Consider the following 18,007-nt stretch of genomic DNA (forward strand, 5'->3'; position numbering starts at 1 on the left):
TTTCTTGAGGAGTATCTGATTATTAAAATGTATGCACATTTGTTAAATACAAAACTATACAAATACATTTATTTTAAAACGTACACTCCATCACCCTAGCTTCATTGATTTATCACAGTGACTAAGAACACAATATAAAGAGTAGAAGAAGAAAAAAGCAAGTATCAGTTTGAAATTCACAGATAATTGTTTAAAATGTAATGCCTCCTGTGAAATATTTTGTCACAGATTAGGAATAGTGAATCATAATTAAGTTTTTCCATTTTCAAGGTTGGAGCACTAGCGATGACTAAATTAACTATCTTTATCTTTCTCAGTCTCTCTATTTACAACATTGTACTAATATCAATGTGTAATGAGGTACCAATTGGCAGTTATTCTGGCATTGTATGTAATAAAAAGCAGCAGGGATATGTATAGCAGATGTCCCACACTATGTATAACAGAAGCTAGATTTTACCCAGTGCACAGAGGTAAACAAACCCGTGGAAAATAATTACCTATAAGAATCAATGCAGATTTATGAAAACATACCGTACATTTTGCAGCATCATTGCACCCCATTCCCAACTCCTTACTCATATGTTTCAATTTATTTTGTTACCAATATAACCTATCACACATTTTCATCTTTTTTTACATTTTCCTCTTTTTTTAAAGTAACACCTTTTTTTGTTTTAAAAGACTAAAATGACTGCTTGAGATTCATCACAACATTTCACAAAAACGCTTTTCTGATTCCAAAGCTTTTCTCGTATCTGATAAGGAATGGTTTTCAAGAGAGAGAGAAAGATCAGGGATAGGATAAAAGGCATAGATAATGTTGCTACCTTGTTTTTTATAACTATTTTGCATTGCAATGTGTTTTTATTCCAGAATTTTTACAAGACAGAATTGAATAAGGAGGAGATGTATATTCGATATATACATAAACTGTATGATCTGCACCTTAAAGCACAAAACTTCACAGGTAAACAATTCACCAAATAATCCTGGCAACAGTATATGTTTTGAGACACGGATGCAGATTAGTGGGATAAATAGGTGCAGGAATTCCTTCTATGTCTCAAGCTGGCATCTGTGTTTTTTGGAAAAAGCTGGATATAGCAAGGCAGAGTCGTGGACGCCTGCATGGGAACTGATCTTATCTTCTCAGATATGCCTTCAAGTTGGTGGTATCTCCAAAGCTCTATAGATTTCAGTGCCTAATTTGGGTGCAAAATATGGTTTGACTGCAGAGGTAATAGCAGGAGCAAGCCCCCAAAATATTATGCTTGAGGCAGAGCAACAAATCGTGCCTGCTCTTCCTGCATGCAAGTTGAGGTACTTTGTATACAAGGTCATTTAACTTGGGGGGGGGGGGGGAGACCACAAACGCCTCCACCCTCCCTGGCAGTAAAAAAAATACAATATTAAATAGCTCAACAATTCTCTGCCTTTTTATGATATCCAAAGCCAGCTGCCTAGGGTGGCCTCCTCAATGGATGGGCCTGCCTTGAGTAAGAACAACCTTTGGTTTGCTCAGGACCAAATGGGAGGGAACTCTTGGCACCTTCCAACTCCAGTGTGACGCATTGAAAATCTTGCATCTGAACACCTGAGGCACCAACCTGTAACATAAAAAGCTAACAGGACCATTAAGGCCTGTGTAATAGGAGCCTCTCTTTAGGTGAGACATGTAATCACTTGTACCTGTACTGCAGCAGGTCCTCATTTGGAAAGTGAGTAACCTTTTCCTGGCAGACTTACTTGCCAGGTCTTCCTTTGCTTTTAAAAAAATGGAAATGGAGTAGAAATGATCCCATTTCAGGCTTTGTTTATCAGCATCCCTTGATATTGAGAACATGCTCCCTGGAATCAAAGTGATTTAATTTTACCATTAAGCGTACCATCCCTGTACATTTCCAGGCACTATTCAGAGTGTTGGTGCTGACCTTTAAAGCCCCAAACAGCCTCGGTCCAGTATACCTGAAGGAGCGTCTCCACCCCCATCGTCCAGCCCAGACACTGAGGTCCAGCTCCAAGGGCCTTCTGGCGATTCCCTCACTGTGAGAAGTGAAGTTACAGGGAACCAGACAGAGGGCCTTCTTGGTAGTGGCACCCGCCCTGTGGAACACCCTCCCATCAGATGTCAAGGAAATAAGCAACTATTTCACTTTTTAAAGACATCTGAAGGCAGCCCTGTATCGGGAAGTTTAAAATGTTTGATGCTGTATTGTTTTTAATATTTGGTTGGAAGCTGCCCAGAGTGGCTGGGGAAACTCAGCCAGATGGGCTGGGTATAAATAGATATAATAATAATAATAATAATAATAATAATAATAATAATAATAATTTTATTATTATTATTTTATTATATCAGGATTATTAGCGATCTTTGTTGGAGAGAAATGATGTAATTGGAATCCATAGATGCTGCTAGTTTTGCATGATTGTATCTGTTTTTTCTCTCTCCCCTGGCCAGTGTTACGTGCCAATAATTCTTGGCAAAGCCCACTCCTTTTTAATGTCAAGTTTAAATCTTCCCTCGAACAGCTGGCAGCCAATGCTGCTCCTTGGTGACAATTGCAAATTGGGTTGCTAAGCATCGTGGATGTGTTTTCAAGAGACTATGTCTGCAGCTGATGCTTAAATAGCGGCAGGGCTTGATACATGTAACCTAGAGTGTGCTGGTGTGCTCCCTTCTGAGGACTGATATTTATCTATTTGCAGTCTTTATTTCTTATAAACTTTCTGACCTTCTACCAAGAGAATATTGCTTTTCACAGCGTGATTTCCTCCGGTTAGGTTTCCTTGGGATTTGTTTTCCTGTATGGAGATTTGTATAACTGTCAGTTGTTTCTTTAGTATGAGTAATATTCAAAACAGAAATCTGGTGGGTTGAGAAATCTGCTGATCAGTGTATGGCCTGCAGTCCCCCTGAAGAGTCAGGTTGAGTATATACAAGTATATACTCCAGACGGTTGGGTATCAGGGGCAGTTGTGTTTTTTGCTTTTTTCCAGTGGTGGCTTCTTATCTGTGGGACTCTATCTCCCTGGAAAGCCATGTAGCTACAGCATTATTGATTTGTTTAAAAACAAACTCCCATGACATTATTATTTCAACCTGTGCTTTATGGGTAAATCTGCTATGGATTAATTGGTACTACTAATATTTAAGGTGTAATATGGTGTGTGTTTTCCAAATTGAATGATTTTATTTACTATTGTTATCATTTTGAATTTTGGCATATTGCCATGAAAGAGAAATGGTTCTCTGAAAGATAGTTCATCTTGCATAACTTGCTTGTTACATCATAGCAAACGAGAGGCTTGCAGATTTCTCTTTTCATTTTTAGTATGCATGCCAGAGACTGCATGGGAGGTTGCTGTGGCATCTCTTCATTGCCCATGCATGTGTATGTCTCTGTATCTATATATAGCTCTAAATACAAAACAGTTAATTAATTGGTACCGCTGAATTTATCAATATTATTCTCTGGAGGTTCCAAGATAGGGCAGTCTTGAATGATCAAATATCTCCTCTGATAGCAAGGCAGCATGGTTTTCAAGAAAATGACACCACGTGGGAAGTCCGCATGCAACCACAGATAAGGGTACCTAGCTGTTGGAGGGCTCTCTGGGAAATGCAAACTGTTGGTAGCTCCTGGCTACCTGCCCAGACATTCCAGGTGTTTGGGCCTCTCATCAAGAAGAACCTACTGATTAACATGGACAACGTGTTAAAAGCTTGCAAGATCAACGTCTCTGCAAAGGGTAGCCCACAAGATCTTCATGTGGGCAGAACAGCACCTGGTATCTTTGAAAGTGGCGCATAGAAAATGCAACTGTGGGCTTGTTCAGTCCAGCAATCGGTGAGCAAGATGGAGGGAAAGCTTTATCCCAATCTATTCTAGTGAATCTGCAGCAGATTTGAGGATACACACCCACACCCTGCCAGTTGATCTGTGTGCCTCAAAGGTGAATCAGGCACCCTGGTTCTATTTATACTTCCGTTGTCCACCAGCCTTTGGCATGGATGCCCTAAGCAGGCTGACCCATGAAACTGTTAGATATATTTCCTCCAGTGTGTGTTTTCCGGGCAAGAGCTGAAATGATCAGTTCTGCTTGCCTGTGCCATTTGTCATGAAAATATGAGCCCACTAAATTTTCTTCCTGTTTACTTCTAACACCCAACAGAGGCTGCATACACGCTCTTGCTGTATGACGAGCTGTTGGAATGGTCGGAACGGCCGCTGAGAGAGTTTCTGAACTATCCCATGCAGACCGAGTGGCAGCGCAAAGAATACCTTCATCTCACTATCATCCAGAACTTTGACAGGGGGAAAGTAAGTGGGTTTTTTGGTGGTGGTGTTTTCTGATTGTTTTCTTATTAAACCAAACTGATTCTTAATCATGGTTTGCAGTCGATATATTTTGCACTGCTGATTGATTAAATAACACTTTTCTATACAAAGTGAGTTGTCCTTTAAAAAATATTTCTCATATAAAATCTGAGGTTGGACATTGCTATGCCTCTTAAATGCCTTTTCTGGAGTTATTTAAGCAGGGGCCAGTGGTTTCATCCTGCATTAAGGAGACTGCATTGAACAAGGAGTTGGGCTAGTTGACACCCACCATCCTTTACAGTGTTGCGATTCTACAAGAATTAATCAATTCTATAGAACATTTCAGTGCACACCTAGTTTTTAATCTCATTTAAGAGATACAACCATATGCTTAAACCGACTGTTTTTTAAATATTTATATTTTATTGAAGTGATTTCAATTAAAAGAAATAATTTGATATAGGAAAAAAGGAAAGGTGAGGGGGAGAAAACAATGACAAAGATACATATTTTTATTATTGTGTGTGTGTGTGTGTGTGTGTGTGTGCAAAAATGCAATATATGATGTTCCCATACATTTTTATATAAATTGGTATAGTGTTGTTATCCTAATACTCATGCAAATGTTAATAGCCTACTACATTTTCTATAAAGTCCATACAGTAGTATCTCAGTTTAAGAACAGCCCTGTTTATGAGCTATTTGGTTTATGAACTCCGCAAAACCGGAAGTTGTGAACTTTACCTCGATCTAAGAACAGAATCCGAATGGTGGAAGGCCCCGGCGGCAGGAGGCCTCATTAGGGAAAGTGCGACTCAGTTTAAGAACAGTTTTGGTTTAAGAACGGACTTCCGGAATGGATTAAGTTCATAAACCGAGGTACCACTGTATATATTATCCTATTTATCCAAGCAGATTCTGCGCCTGTAAGCAGTCCATTCATAGCTTGCTTAAACCGACGGTTTAATATATATTTGAATATATATTTGATTTTAATGACCATATTTTGATTGGATATTTAGTTTTTGTTGTGTTGTTTTCAAAGGAGAGCAATGCTGCATGTTTCAAATGGCCACGAAGCCTTGGGGAGTCTGTTTCTTGATGAGCACATCCCATGTGCTATCAAGATGGCTGCTAGCCATGATGGCTGTGTTCTGCCTCAACTGTTGGAGGCAGTAATACTTCTGAATACCAGTTGCTGGAATCCACAGAAGGGGCGAGAGCTCTTGCAGTTGGTCCCTTACCTTTCTCTGCCCAATCTGGCCACAGTGATCCTTGCGATGGTCACCTCCAGGCTTGATTACTGTAATTTGCTCTATGCAGGGATGCCCTTGAAGCTGACTCAGAAACTCCAGCGAGTGCAGAATGCCGTGGCGAGGCTCCTTACGGGGTCCTTGCCACGGGACCACATTCATCCAGTGCTTTACCAGCTGCACTGGCTCTTGGAGGAGTACAGGGTCAGGTTTAAGGTGCTGGTTTTGACCTTTAAAGCCCTATGTGGCCTAGGACCCTCATACCTAGGGGACTGCCTCTCCTGGTATGCCCCGCAGAGGACCTTAAGGTCCATAAATAACAACACTTTGGAAGTCCCGAGCCCCAAGGAGGTTAGATTGGTCTCAACCAGGGCCAGGGCCTTTTTAGCTCTGGTCCTGGCCTGGTGGAACGCTCTGTCTCAAGAGACTAGGGCCCTGTGGGATTTGACATCTTTCTACAGGGCCTGCAAGACAGAGCTGTTCTGCCTGGCCTTTGGGCTGGACTCATTCTAACCCTCCCCCCATTTATTTTTTGGATAGAACCCCTTATATGGGATTTTGTATATAAATTTTCCCTTGGCTCTTTTTGCTGGCCCATGTAGGACCAGCTTGGATAGATTGCCCCAGTGAATACTTGACATTTTCTCCCCTTCTGGCTTTGATCTATAGGCTACTACTAAAATGAGGCTGCATTTTAAGCTGCATTTTAAACTGTATTCTAACTTATATTTTAATCAACTGTTTGTTGGGGGGTTTCTTGGGGTTTTTTATGTTTTTACTCTATTTATATTCGGTGTTAGCCACCCTGAGCCTGGTCTTGGCCAGGGAGGGCGGGGTATAAATAATTTTTAAAAAATTATTATATTATATATTATTGCGTTTTTCCATAAGCATCTGACTGGCCACTGTGACAGCATGATGCTCAACTTGATTGGCCATGGTTTGTTTGGAGAGAAGTCTTGGTTCACACATTGCTCTGGCTTGTTTCCTTCCTGGCACAGCAGCCAGGAGTAGGATAGGACAAAAGCAGTTTTGTAAGTTAAACCATGGTGTTTTTTTTAAGCTATGGTTTAATGTAGTGCGTGAACCAACCCATTAGCTGAATAGTAATGTATGTACTCACAGTTCTCTCCCACAACTAGCACTGGCAGTAAATTGCGGAACTCAAGTTTAACAGCCCTAGATTTTAAGAACCCTAAAAGTTCTTATTTGAATAATAGTGCTGTGGAATTGAAACCAAAAAAAGAACCTAACCCCCTAAAAAACTTCCTATTCTAGGAACAGTGCTGTGGAATTTATTTTTGACTGCTGTTGTCATATGACCAGACACTTCTTTTGCCATGCATTTTGATGCATAGTAGACATACAGGGATGATTCAGGTTTATTTTGTACGACAAGTGCTCTCAGTACCCGTGAGTGCAGTTCACCTATCCCAAAAGGAAGAAGCTTTATAATACCATATTGTCAGTTCTCATAAGCAGCTGTTTTCTGCCTGTTGGTTAATGTTCTCTGAAAGCGCTGGTTCATGCTAGATTGTACTGCCAACTGGGACACTTGAAACTCTGTTTGAAACAACTAAAAAGCGTTTAAGAGCCTTCTCTTTGCCGAACATGCCTTTTTTCTTGCTTGTCTACAGTGCTGGGAGAATGGCATTATCTTATGCAGGAAGATCGCTGAGCAGTATGAAAGCTATTACGACTACAGAAACCTCAGCAAGATGCGGGTAATGGAGATAGATATATTTGGCCATTAAGAATCAGTATAAAACTGGCTTTTGTTTAGTCAGCAAGGCAGCAATTTAATTTTCCCCATTGAAACTTTCATGCTGAAACTGTGATGCTCATGTTTTGTTTTGTTTTGTTTTTACTTAATCTTTTTTTTACAACAGGTTCTTACAACCTAGCAATCCCTGTTCTAGGAAGGGCTATACCTCGAAAGAGCAAATAAATGGAAAAGCTACATTTGTTATTCTAACATACATGTTTGCTTGGGTCAGATTGTTGCAAAAAAGGAAAGCAGAGACCGTCACACTTCTATGTTATTTTAAAGCCATTTACAAATGGTTCAAATGCTCTGTTGTTTTTGTGAATGCTATGCAATTGCAGTGTAGTTCCTGTAGTATATTGAGACTGCAAACCTATATATACTTACCTGAGACCTTCTAACCTCAATGGGACTTATTTCGCCGTAGGCTTAGAATAGTACTACTAACCATTTATATACATTAATAAATTTCATCTGGGAAGCCAAACAATAGTCACTATGCTAGTTATGTATAAATAACATGTGGCAATGCATTTCTTTTCCCATTTCTACTGAGAGCCAGTGTGGTGTAGTGGTTAAGAGTGGTAGACTCGTAATCTGGGGAGCCGGGTTCGCGTCTCTGCTCCTCCACATGCAGCTGCTGGGTGACCTTGGGCCAGTCACACTTCTCTGAAGTCTCTCAGCCCCACTCACCTCACAGAGTGTTTGTTGTGGGGGAGAAAGGGAAAGGAGAATGTTAGCCGCTTTCAGACTCCTTCGGGTAGTGATAAAATGGGATATCAAATCCAAACTCTTCTTCTTCTTCTTCTTCTTCTTCTTCTTCTTCTTCTTCTTCTTCTTCTTCTAAAATCAACATTTTCAACAGCAGATTGATCAACAGACCTATTCCATATCACATAGGGTGGGGGAGTAAAAAAATGCTACTGGCCATGCCCAAACTCTTAAGTACTTAAAATCCTGGCAAGAGAACACACGAATCAGGCCAATTCAAGCCAAGAAACATTGTGCCAGGTTGAGGCAGGATTGTACTTTGCATTTGCCAAGCACCATTGACTTAAATACTAGTCTCTATTTCTACTCTAATTTATTTTTTAAACCACAGTACAATGCTGCCTTCCACATTGATTATATTTAGACTGATGAATCTCTGAACACTAAACCACAATCGTTAAGTAACACTTTCGTTAATTCTACAAACACTGTGCTACCCCTCATGTTCAATTTGTCCTCCTGTCTATACAAATCCAGTTGTATATTGAGCAAATGCGGATAAGTTAAAAGATACATTCAAGTATCTTTATGTGGGCTGGGGAACTCTCGTTTACCTTGCTTGCATTTTAGCTATTGATATTGCTTATCTGATTTGTTTATTTTCAATCTGATCTGACTCAGGTGATGGAAGCTTCTTTGTATGATAAAATTATGGATCAACAACGTTTGGAGCCAGAGTTTTTCCGAGTTGGATTCTATGGGAAAAAGTTTCCCTTTTTCTTACGAGTGAGTATATAATGTATCTACTTACATTGCACTCTTTCATTCATGACTAAGCTAGCCCAAAATCTTTTGCTGCCTGAAGCAGAGCACTAAATAATGCTCTTTTCCCCAGCTATAAGGTCTCTCTCTCTCTCTCTCTCTCTCTCTCTCTCTCTCACACACACACACACACACACACAGCTATAAGGTCATCGTGCTTCACCATGCAGACATAAATTCCTGATTTCATCAATACCACTAATTCCCACTGCTTAGCAGCTTGGGAAACTACCTTATAGAGAGTCAGACCATTGGTCCACCTACCTCAGTATTGCCAATGGTGACTTGGCAGTAGCTCTCTGAACGCTACCTAGAGATGCTGGGGACTGAATCTGGGACCTTTTGCATGCAAAACAGATGCTCTAGCACTGAGCTACAGCCCTTCCTCCAAACATATAGAAAACAGGCTTACAGCAGCTCAGACTATCTAGGAGCTTGAAGGTGTGGGACAGGGTCAACTGCGATTCATGAAGCCTCCCCATTTTAAATGAATAGGAGAGGAACACTCCCCTGTGGTCATTCAGGTCATTGGCATGAACTTCAAGATCAAAGAAGTTCCAACAACCTTTAGTTTCACTGAGGCTATGCCTTCCCTCCATTTTATCCTCTTTGATTCTGATATATAGCTTTTATGAGGGGAAAGTGAGCATGCAATCATCTTCCCACCTACCTAGTTTATGTAGGCTGCTCTCTCAGTTCTCTCACCATATCACATATGAAAGTTGGGGGTCCCCACATTGCTGTGTGAGTTCAATGGAATATGCAGACAGACAGACAGATACAGACACCCACACCCACACTTACTAAAAGTAACATGACACATCATATTCTCTTAGGCGTTGTCTTAGAAGTCATTTGGTTTTGTTGCAGTGTTTGCCTTCTGTAGTTCCATTAGTCAGTTCATAAACAACAACGGAAGTATTAAATAATTTGAGTTACTTGAGATGGTAAGCCAGTTAGACGCTCAAATGTGACTAAAGAAGCATAATCCTGCATCCAGATTGCTAATGGGGCCCAGATGGTTGGAAATCATAACACTGGTTCTGGCATGACTGCACTGCCTTTCAGTACATTTCTGGGCACAATTGGAAGTGCTGGGTTTGTCCTTTGAAGCCTTCCACGGCTCAAGGCCTCATTACTTTCCAGAATGTCTCTCTCCAGATGAACCCTCCTTTACCCTCGGGTTATCATCAGAGGCCCTCCTCTCAGTGGCCCCTGCGGCAAAAGTACAGAGGGTGGTGACTGGACAAAGGAACTTGTCATAGTGGTCCACTAGCTGTGAACTGCTCTCTCCAGGATAGCCTGTCTGGTGTAAGCATGGTCATCTTTCTGGTCCCGTGCCAAGACTTTGCTTTACTCCCAGGCATTTGATGGCTGATGCCTTTTCTGTTGCTGAAATTTCATTGTTATTCTTTAGCTGGTTGCCTTAATGGTGGAGCATAGTGTAAGTAGCCTAGAAACCGGAGATTTTAATGTTTGGATTTTCATGCACAATTAATAATTTTGTGTCTTATTGTACATATTTCCCTACGTTCCGTTTTATTGATGTAAGTTGCCTCGAGACCCTTGAGGTATATGAGGCAGTGGACTAATGAAAGAAGAAGAATAGTGATAAAGAGAACAATAGTAATAATCTTGCAGAGTGATTACATCTGCAGCAATTTACAGGGCCCCTCAAACGCAAACGTTTAGATCAATGCCAATTTCTGAATCCTTTTGTAAACCATTCCAGGAATACAAGGTTTACTCGAGGTGTGGTATTTTTATCTCCTTCAAGGAATCTTTTCGGCTCCCATAGCAACGTGAAGTGGTTCGATTGTAAATAATAAGAATTCTACGCGGTTCATGCTCCTATAGTTGTCAAGTTGGTAATTGTTTGTGTCTGGTGGTTTTCAAGATAATTGTATCATCAAATCCTAGAGAACCACCATAAAGATGTATGGGGGAAAACCCAGTGAGTGAATTGCTTTGCTACAAGAAAAAAAATATATAAAAGGAAGTGCCAAAGGCATATATTATTTACAACACACTGAACGTAGGGAAATTATGTCATATATAGAATTAGTGAGGTTCTTGTGCAAGTGGAGCATTACTGATCTGAGATACAGGGAACTGGAGTGGAAAGAGATCTTTTAGTATCAGTAGCACAACTATTGAGGCATTCATGAGCCTTCCAGATCCTAGCGCCAGCAGTGGCTGCTGATCTGGCACAATGGCTAGAAAGGCATTAGAAAAGGCTGTCGCCAGCAAGTGGCAACTGAAGGAAAAGACTCTTAACAGCAGAGTCATGGGTCCATGGCAGAAGCAAGGGGATTGCTGCATTTAGCACTGCAGATGCACAGCCACTGACTACCTAGGAAAACCCATTGTGGACTTAGCGCCGTGTAGATATGTCCATCTCCTGCCTTTGGTGCCTCCACTGCTGCCCCATATGTTTTGCCTTCAAAGACATGGGGAGCTTCCCCCCGTAACTTCAGATCACTGCCCAGTAGTGGTGACCTCTTCCTATCCTTAAAACCCAGTGCACTGTCTTACTGTCAAGGAGATGAGTAACTATATAACCTTTAGAAGACATCTGAAGGCAGCCCGCTATAGGGAAGCTTTTTAATGTTTTGTGTCTTATTTTGTTTTTATATATGTCGGAAGCTGCCCAGAGTAGCTAGTGCAACCCAGTCAGATGGGTGGAGTAAAAATAATTGTTGGTGTTGCTATTGTTGTTTACTTTGTGCAGTTTTTGCACTTTGAGTAAAGGCCCTGATAAAGAAAAATAAGATACATTTCCCATAAGGGATATACAACTGGTCTGGCTTGCCTTTATAGTTTAGAAACATGAACAGCAGTCTACAATGAAAACGAGATAAAATATCCACAGTGCTCTAAGAGGTTATTTTTAGTCTTGAAAACTAACCCAGATGCATTCCTATCTTCTTACGGCTCTTTCTCGAGGGGTTTGCAGTACCTACAAAACAGAGTTTCTTTGTTTTGCTTCATTTCGATGGTAAAGAGATGGGAAACAGTTGAGAAGAGGGAAAGCAAGTTAGGCTTGGGAGGAGTTCGAAAATCAAGGCACTCTTGAGAAATAAGCTGCAAATGCACTGAGATCATTCCAAGAACAAGAGTCCTCTGAGGAATATATGGAGCTGCCGTGTACCGAATCAGCCCATTGGTCAGAATTGACTATACTGAGCTGCAGCAGCTGTCCAGGATTTCAGACGTGGAACATTCCCTGCCCTACCTGGAGTTGTGGGGGTTGAACCCTGGGACGTTCTGCATGCAGAACAGATGCTTTGCCAGTGAGAGCTACATTCCTTCCCCAGTTCTATAGCACCGCTGGATATTTTCATCTTTATAGTTTGTTGCGGGTTTTTATGCTTTCTTTTGCAAATTATGTGTTTGGAAATAAGATCACTCTCTTCTTAAAACCATCTGTATTTTTAAGAACTGTTCTCTTATGCAATGATCACGAAGAATATCACATGGTGCAAAAGGTGTGATTACATGTAATAACTAAAACTACACACAGTCTGACAAAAAGGGAATGGAATAAGGGGAATTACAAAGCTTCTTGACTATGACAGTGAAAATGCTTTCAGTGTTTTTTATTTCTAATTTGGAGTGGGGGTGGGGTGGGGAGGAGACACCTTTGTGAATTATCTTACTGGCTAATGGTAGCCTCTTTTTTGTTGTTGCTGTTTTCACGTAACTCACTTTGCTTTTATTCCTCCCAGAACAAAGAATTTGTTTGCCGAGGGCATGACTATGAGCGTTTGGAGGCTTTTCAACAGCGGATGCTGAACGAGTTTCCACATGCCATTGCTATGCAACATGCCAATCAACCCGATGAAACCATCTTTCAAGCAGAAGCACAGTGTATCCACTCGGTTGACAGTACAGTTTGCCTGCCTTAATGCACACAGTTTCACCTGTAGCATGGTTGAAATGAATGAAATTCCTCCAAAAGCCCACTTTAGCAGTGCCGGTGCAAAGGATGGCTTTTTCTGACAAAACTATGGAAATAATGAAATGACATATACTAGCAGTTAGATCACCTGTTCATTATTAGCATGCATGCTCCCCCTACCCCTTGGTGTAATCAAAGGAAAACCACCGTTAGCATTGGTGAAGATGAAATGAACATTTTTTCTATTAGTTATGTTGCCAAGACAGAGCAAGACAGAGAAACAAGAGAGAGGTATTTAGGAGCGCAAAACTAAAGGGGCAGCCCTCCCATAGCCTGATGGGACCAAACATGCTCAGTGGCTGCATAATTATATTTTGGGGAAGGGGAATGGAATAGCATATCCTGAAAGAAGTTGTGTCTGGTTGACTGAGACGCTGGAGAGAAGCACTCCACATGGCACCATTTTGTTGTCCCAGTTGTGGTGTTATATTTAAAAATCCATGGTGCCGCTGTTTGTGGACCCTATCTAAGCTTTTGCAAACTAGAATACTCACAGCTATGAATATCTGTTATTTCATTATGTTGCTTGTGCGCTAGACTGCGAAGAATCGTGGGATTCCTATAAGTCTTTATTAACAGGAAGTCACACTTGATTCCACTGATATCATTACCCATTTCATGAATCTGGGTGGGGTTTTAAACAAAAACCATGGGAACTATATTTCCTGTGCTACCTGGTGACCACAAAACACTAGGACTCATTGCAAACGTTTCCATTGTGAGCATTCTCCACTGTCATTAGGTAAATTTTGGAATGGAAAGTGGGTGAGGGCTTGTGGTGGAAGCTTCTGATATCATAATAAGGGCTCAACGTTTATATTTTGTTTTCAAATGGCAAATACGTATCGTTTGTACGAACCTTCGTTTGTACTATAGAGTCCTTCCTTCTAGTGAAAAGGGTCATCTGTTTAGCTTTGCTGGTTGGAAAGTTGGCCTTGACCTTAACACGTTACACATAGACCTGCAAATTTATGCCGTGACACCAATTCCAGAAAGCCAGGAAGTGCTGCAAAGAGAAGGCATTCCAGATAACATCAAAAGTTTTTATAAAGTGAATCACATCTGGCGATTCCGATATGATAGGCCATTCCACAAAGGGACCAAAGACAAGGACAATGAATTCAAGGTATGATGTTTCCTCGGTTCTGGTTGATTTTAATTGGTTGGGCATGCTCAGGTTGTTTTTAATTCCTACCGCCTTTCTGGAATGAAGCGTTGGCCCCAATTCTCATGGCGCTACATAGGCCATTTCATACTCTGCCCACGTACTTCCAGAGTACATACCACAGATATGAGGCTAAACAAATATCAGAAATATTGGTTTGTACTGTGCAGCAATTGTCACCAGATAATTAATCCTGCTGTTCTGGAAGGCAGTGAGGCCTGGAGATTTATGTCTAATTGACATAGCTGCAAAAGAGAGAATAACCTATTTAGAAACTCTGGAAAAGTTTCAAAATATTTGACAGGGATTCCTTGAGCTATTTCAAGTTTATCAAAACCGTTAGTTTATTGGAAAATGTACAACAATTGATTTCAACTTTGTATGGCTGGGGTTCCATTTGTTTTATTTCCTCCTCCTGCTCTTTCCTCTTTTTCTTTCTTTTCATTTTGGTCTGTGGATTTCTGGTTGTTATTATTATCCAATTTTCCCTGAAATTTGATGTTCCATTTGGTGGGGATGGGTTGGCTATTAGGAGAAAAGCAGTGGTGGAGGGATGAGGATGACTCGTAGGTTGATTGTGGATGAAAGAAAAATTTATAGTTGTGGGCTTTTCTGAAATTAATGTTTATGGACATCTTGCATGTGGCTTTAAAAAACCCCAACAGTTGCCTTTTGAGATGCCCCCTATGTGTGTGTGTATGTGTTCAAATTCAAAGCCTCCTTGGTATACAGAACTCCCCACCCCCCTGCATTGTATCCGGTGTGAGATTTTTCACTCATAAATATAAACTTCCCATCATATTTTTTGGTTTGCATCAATTACTGATGAGAATCCAAGGATAACTTTCTATAAACTGCTTTGAGGGTTCTTTTTTGTTTACTGTTTACAGTCAAACAATATATAAAATTTTATGAAATAAATGCAGACCAGATAACATTGGCTGAATATTTTCTCTTCCTACATACTTCTGGGGGGGAAAACCCTATTGATTTATTTATCAATTACCTATTATCAGTTACCTCTGTCCTTGCAATGCTTATTATCAATTACCTATTATCAATGACCTATTGTTATTATTAAAATTACCTATTATCAATTTATTCTGGGCGAAAAAACCTATTATCAATTTGTTTTTGCATTTATATTCTAACTTTTCTCCAAGGAGCTTGAGGTGGAGTATATGGCTGCCCACTTCAGCTCCATTTCAATCTTGTGAGGAAGGTTGGTGACTGGCCTAAGATCACCCAGTCAGCTTCATGGCCATATGAGGATTTTGACTCCTGACCAATTTCCAGGGCTGAGTGGGGATTTAACCCCTGTTTTCCCAGGCTCTAGTTCAATACTCTTCAGGTCCTCCTCCTCTTAGTATAAGAAGCGAGAGCCTTGTTTTATACCCCTTTCCTATACCATGTCTCAGCAAAGCTCCTGTTGCAATATTTGCCTAGATAAACTTGAAAAGAATCGTGCACATTCTTCCGATTGTCTGATGGTTGGACCTAAATTGTAGAGGACTTTAGGGTGTTAGTTTCTCTACGTATGTCGGTTGACCTGTGGATGGGAAACTAATATGCTGTGAAGTGGCAACAAATTCAGTAAAAGGAGACCCACCCCTGAATGGGATTAGTGCTGCTAATGGAAGCAGTCTGATTAAGAAGAGAAAAACCCAATCCCCTGGCTAGCGGTGACAGAGTTTAATGGAGTCACTGATGTAAAGTAAAGGTAAAGGGACCCCTGACCATTAGGTCCAGTTGTGACTGACTCTGGAGTTGCAGCGCTCATCTCGCCCGAGGGAGCCAGCGTACATCTTCCAGGTCATGTGGCCAGCATGACCAAGCCGCTTCTGGCGAACCAGAGCAGCACATGGAAATGCCGTTTACCTTCCTGCCGGAGCGGTACCTATTTATCTACTTGCACTTTGACGTGCTTTCGAACTGCTAGGTTGGCAGGAGCAGGGACTGAGCAATGGGAGCTCACCCCATCGTGGGGATTCGAACCGCCAACCTTCTGATCGGCAAGTCCTAGTCTCTGTGGTTTAACCCACAGCACCACCTTCGTCCTTTTCTATTCATGCTGCACAGGTAGAAAGGAAGGGCCAAGGGGGAAATGCTATGTCACCTTCCAGACTGGGTGCAATAGAGAGGTCTGAATCAGGCCCACTGCCATCATGTGCTGCGGTAGCAGATCTACTTCAGGATCCAGCATATCCTGTGCTGGCCCAGCCCTGTACTTCCCCAACCCATTTTTTGGGGTGGGGTGGAGGGTTCTGCTGGCTGTTTCTGGCAGGGGAACCACCCGTGGTCTCTTCTGCCCACCACTTGGGCTGATGCTTTGGAGTGCCCCTTGTTGGCGGGGCTCCTCTGCTGGCAGCAGAGACCAGCAGATTTAGGTCCAGGCTGGGTAGGGTAGCACCTGTCCTCCACCCACACCCACTCCAGAATAGCGGGTAAGGAATTTGGGCTGCTGTGTAATTAACGTTCCTTTGTTTCAGAGTTTGTGGGTCGAGAGAACCTCACTGATCTTGGTGCAGAGCTTGCCTGGGATTTCACGTTGGTTTGAAGTGGAGAAACGCGAAGTAGTGAGTATGGATTGAATTTACCCTCGTCATTTTGGGTCCTGACCATAGTGACAGATGTATCAGTCTATAGCCCCTCCATGCAAATTTTGTACGTGTTAATTCTGTCCGGTTTCTATATTCATCTGTGATTTATTTATTATTTAAAAAACAAGTTACTTTCATCGGTATTGATGATCTCCTTCTACCGGGCCACAATAGAAAGTGTCCTTTCATACTGTATAACAGTGTGGTATGCTGGTTTGACAGCCACGGACAGGAAGTCCTTACAGAGGGTGGTGAATACAGCACAGGACATCATGGGCTGTCCTCTGAGTTTGCTAGATGGCATCGCAGGAGACCGCTCCCTCAGGAGAGCGAGGAAAATTCTTAGGGATGACTCACACCCTGGCCAGCACTTCTTTCAGGCAGGAGATACAGAAGTATAGTCAGCCGCACCAACAGGTTAAAGAACAGTTTTTATCCGTGGCTGTTAGGCTGCTGAATGGGAAAAAATAGTGGTGTAATTGACTTCTGACAAGCACACAGAGCGGGAACAAGACTGAATGTATTGGGGTGGGGGCTCGTTTAATTTCACTGCACACAGGTGGTGTAGTGACAATAAAGGTTTATTATTATTATTATTATTATTATTATTATTCCTCACAGGATAAGTGTTTAGATGCGTATTTTATATCAGTGCAAATGCATTTTATCTCAAAGAATATATGCTTTAGGCACATTTGTGAGCAAAGAACTATGTGACAACAATTCAAAGAGGAAAATCTGAAGAACAATTACCGTATTTTTCAGTGTATAAGACGCCCCCATGTATATGACACCCCCTATATTTGGGAACTCAAATTTAAGAAAATGGGGGGGGGAGGCCTCAGAGTTGTTGAGATTTTTGGGGGGCTTGCACAGGGTTGTTGAGCTTTTTTGGGTTCCCCCCCAAAAAATCGCTGCCCTGCATGCGGTGCTAAATTCGCTTCTCTGACCCCTTGCCACCAGAAGCTGCAAATTGCCCACCCAATTGCCACAACATCAGCCAATCAACACCAGCCTTTGATGCAGGATCCAATACCACACCCAATAGTCGCTGACTGCCATGGTAGCAACCAGTTAAATGTCTACCCTATGCACTATCCATGTATAAGACAACCCCCACTTTTTAGCATAATTTTAAAAGAAAAAAACCAAGTCTTACAAACAGAAAAGTGCTTTCCAGTCTGTGTATTAGTCCACTCAGTGCAAATTAGATTGGTTTATTTGCTGGCCAAATAAAATTAACCCTCCTATCTAGTTGACCATCCCCCTCTGGCACTATTGTAAATTAAATTAGTAAGATAATAACAAATAGCAAATGAAATGGTATGGTATGGTATGGTATGGTGTGAACGAACTCAGTGCAGAAATTATTTCTTTTCTTCCATTTATATTCCACTCCTCT

At 41.4% G+C, this 18,007-nt stretch overlaps 1 protein-coding gene across 8 annotated transcripts in view; it reads left to right on the forward strand.

Annotated features, from left to right (window-relative positions):
• DOCK4 (dedicator of cytokinesis 4) overlaps nt 1-18,007 on the forward strand; it is a 247,223-nt gene that overhangs the window by 210,044 nt on the left and 19,172 nt on the right. For all 8 annotated transcript variants that reach the window (XM_083399233.1, XM_083399234.1, XM_083399227.1 and 5 more), the window contains 7 exons: nt 877-970; nt 4,180-4,328; nt 7,219-7,305; nt 8,739-8,843; nt 12,608-12,749; nt 13,800-13,966; nt 16,495-16,581. In XM_083399233.1, coding sequence (XP_083255359.1) covers nt 877-970; nt 4,180-4,328; nt 7,219-7,305; nt 8,739-8,843; nt 12,608-12,749; nt 13,800-13,966; nt 16,495-16,581 — 831 coding nt within the window. The remainder of the gene's footprint in view (nt 1-876; nt 971-4,179; nt 4,329-7,218; nt 7,306-8,738; nt 8,844-12,607; nt 12,750-13,799; nt 13,967-16,494; nt 16,582-18,007) is intronic.

The sequence above is a fragment of the Podarcis tiliguerta genome (genome assembly GCF_965153285.1).
Source record: "Podarcis tiliguerta genome assembly, chromosome: 10".
NCBI lineage: Eukaryota > Metazoa > Chordata > Lepidosauria > Squamata > Lacertidae > Podarcis > Podarcis tiliguerta.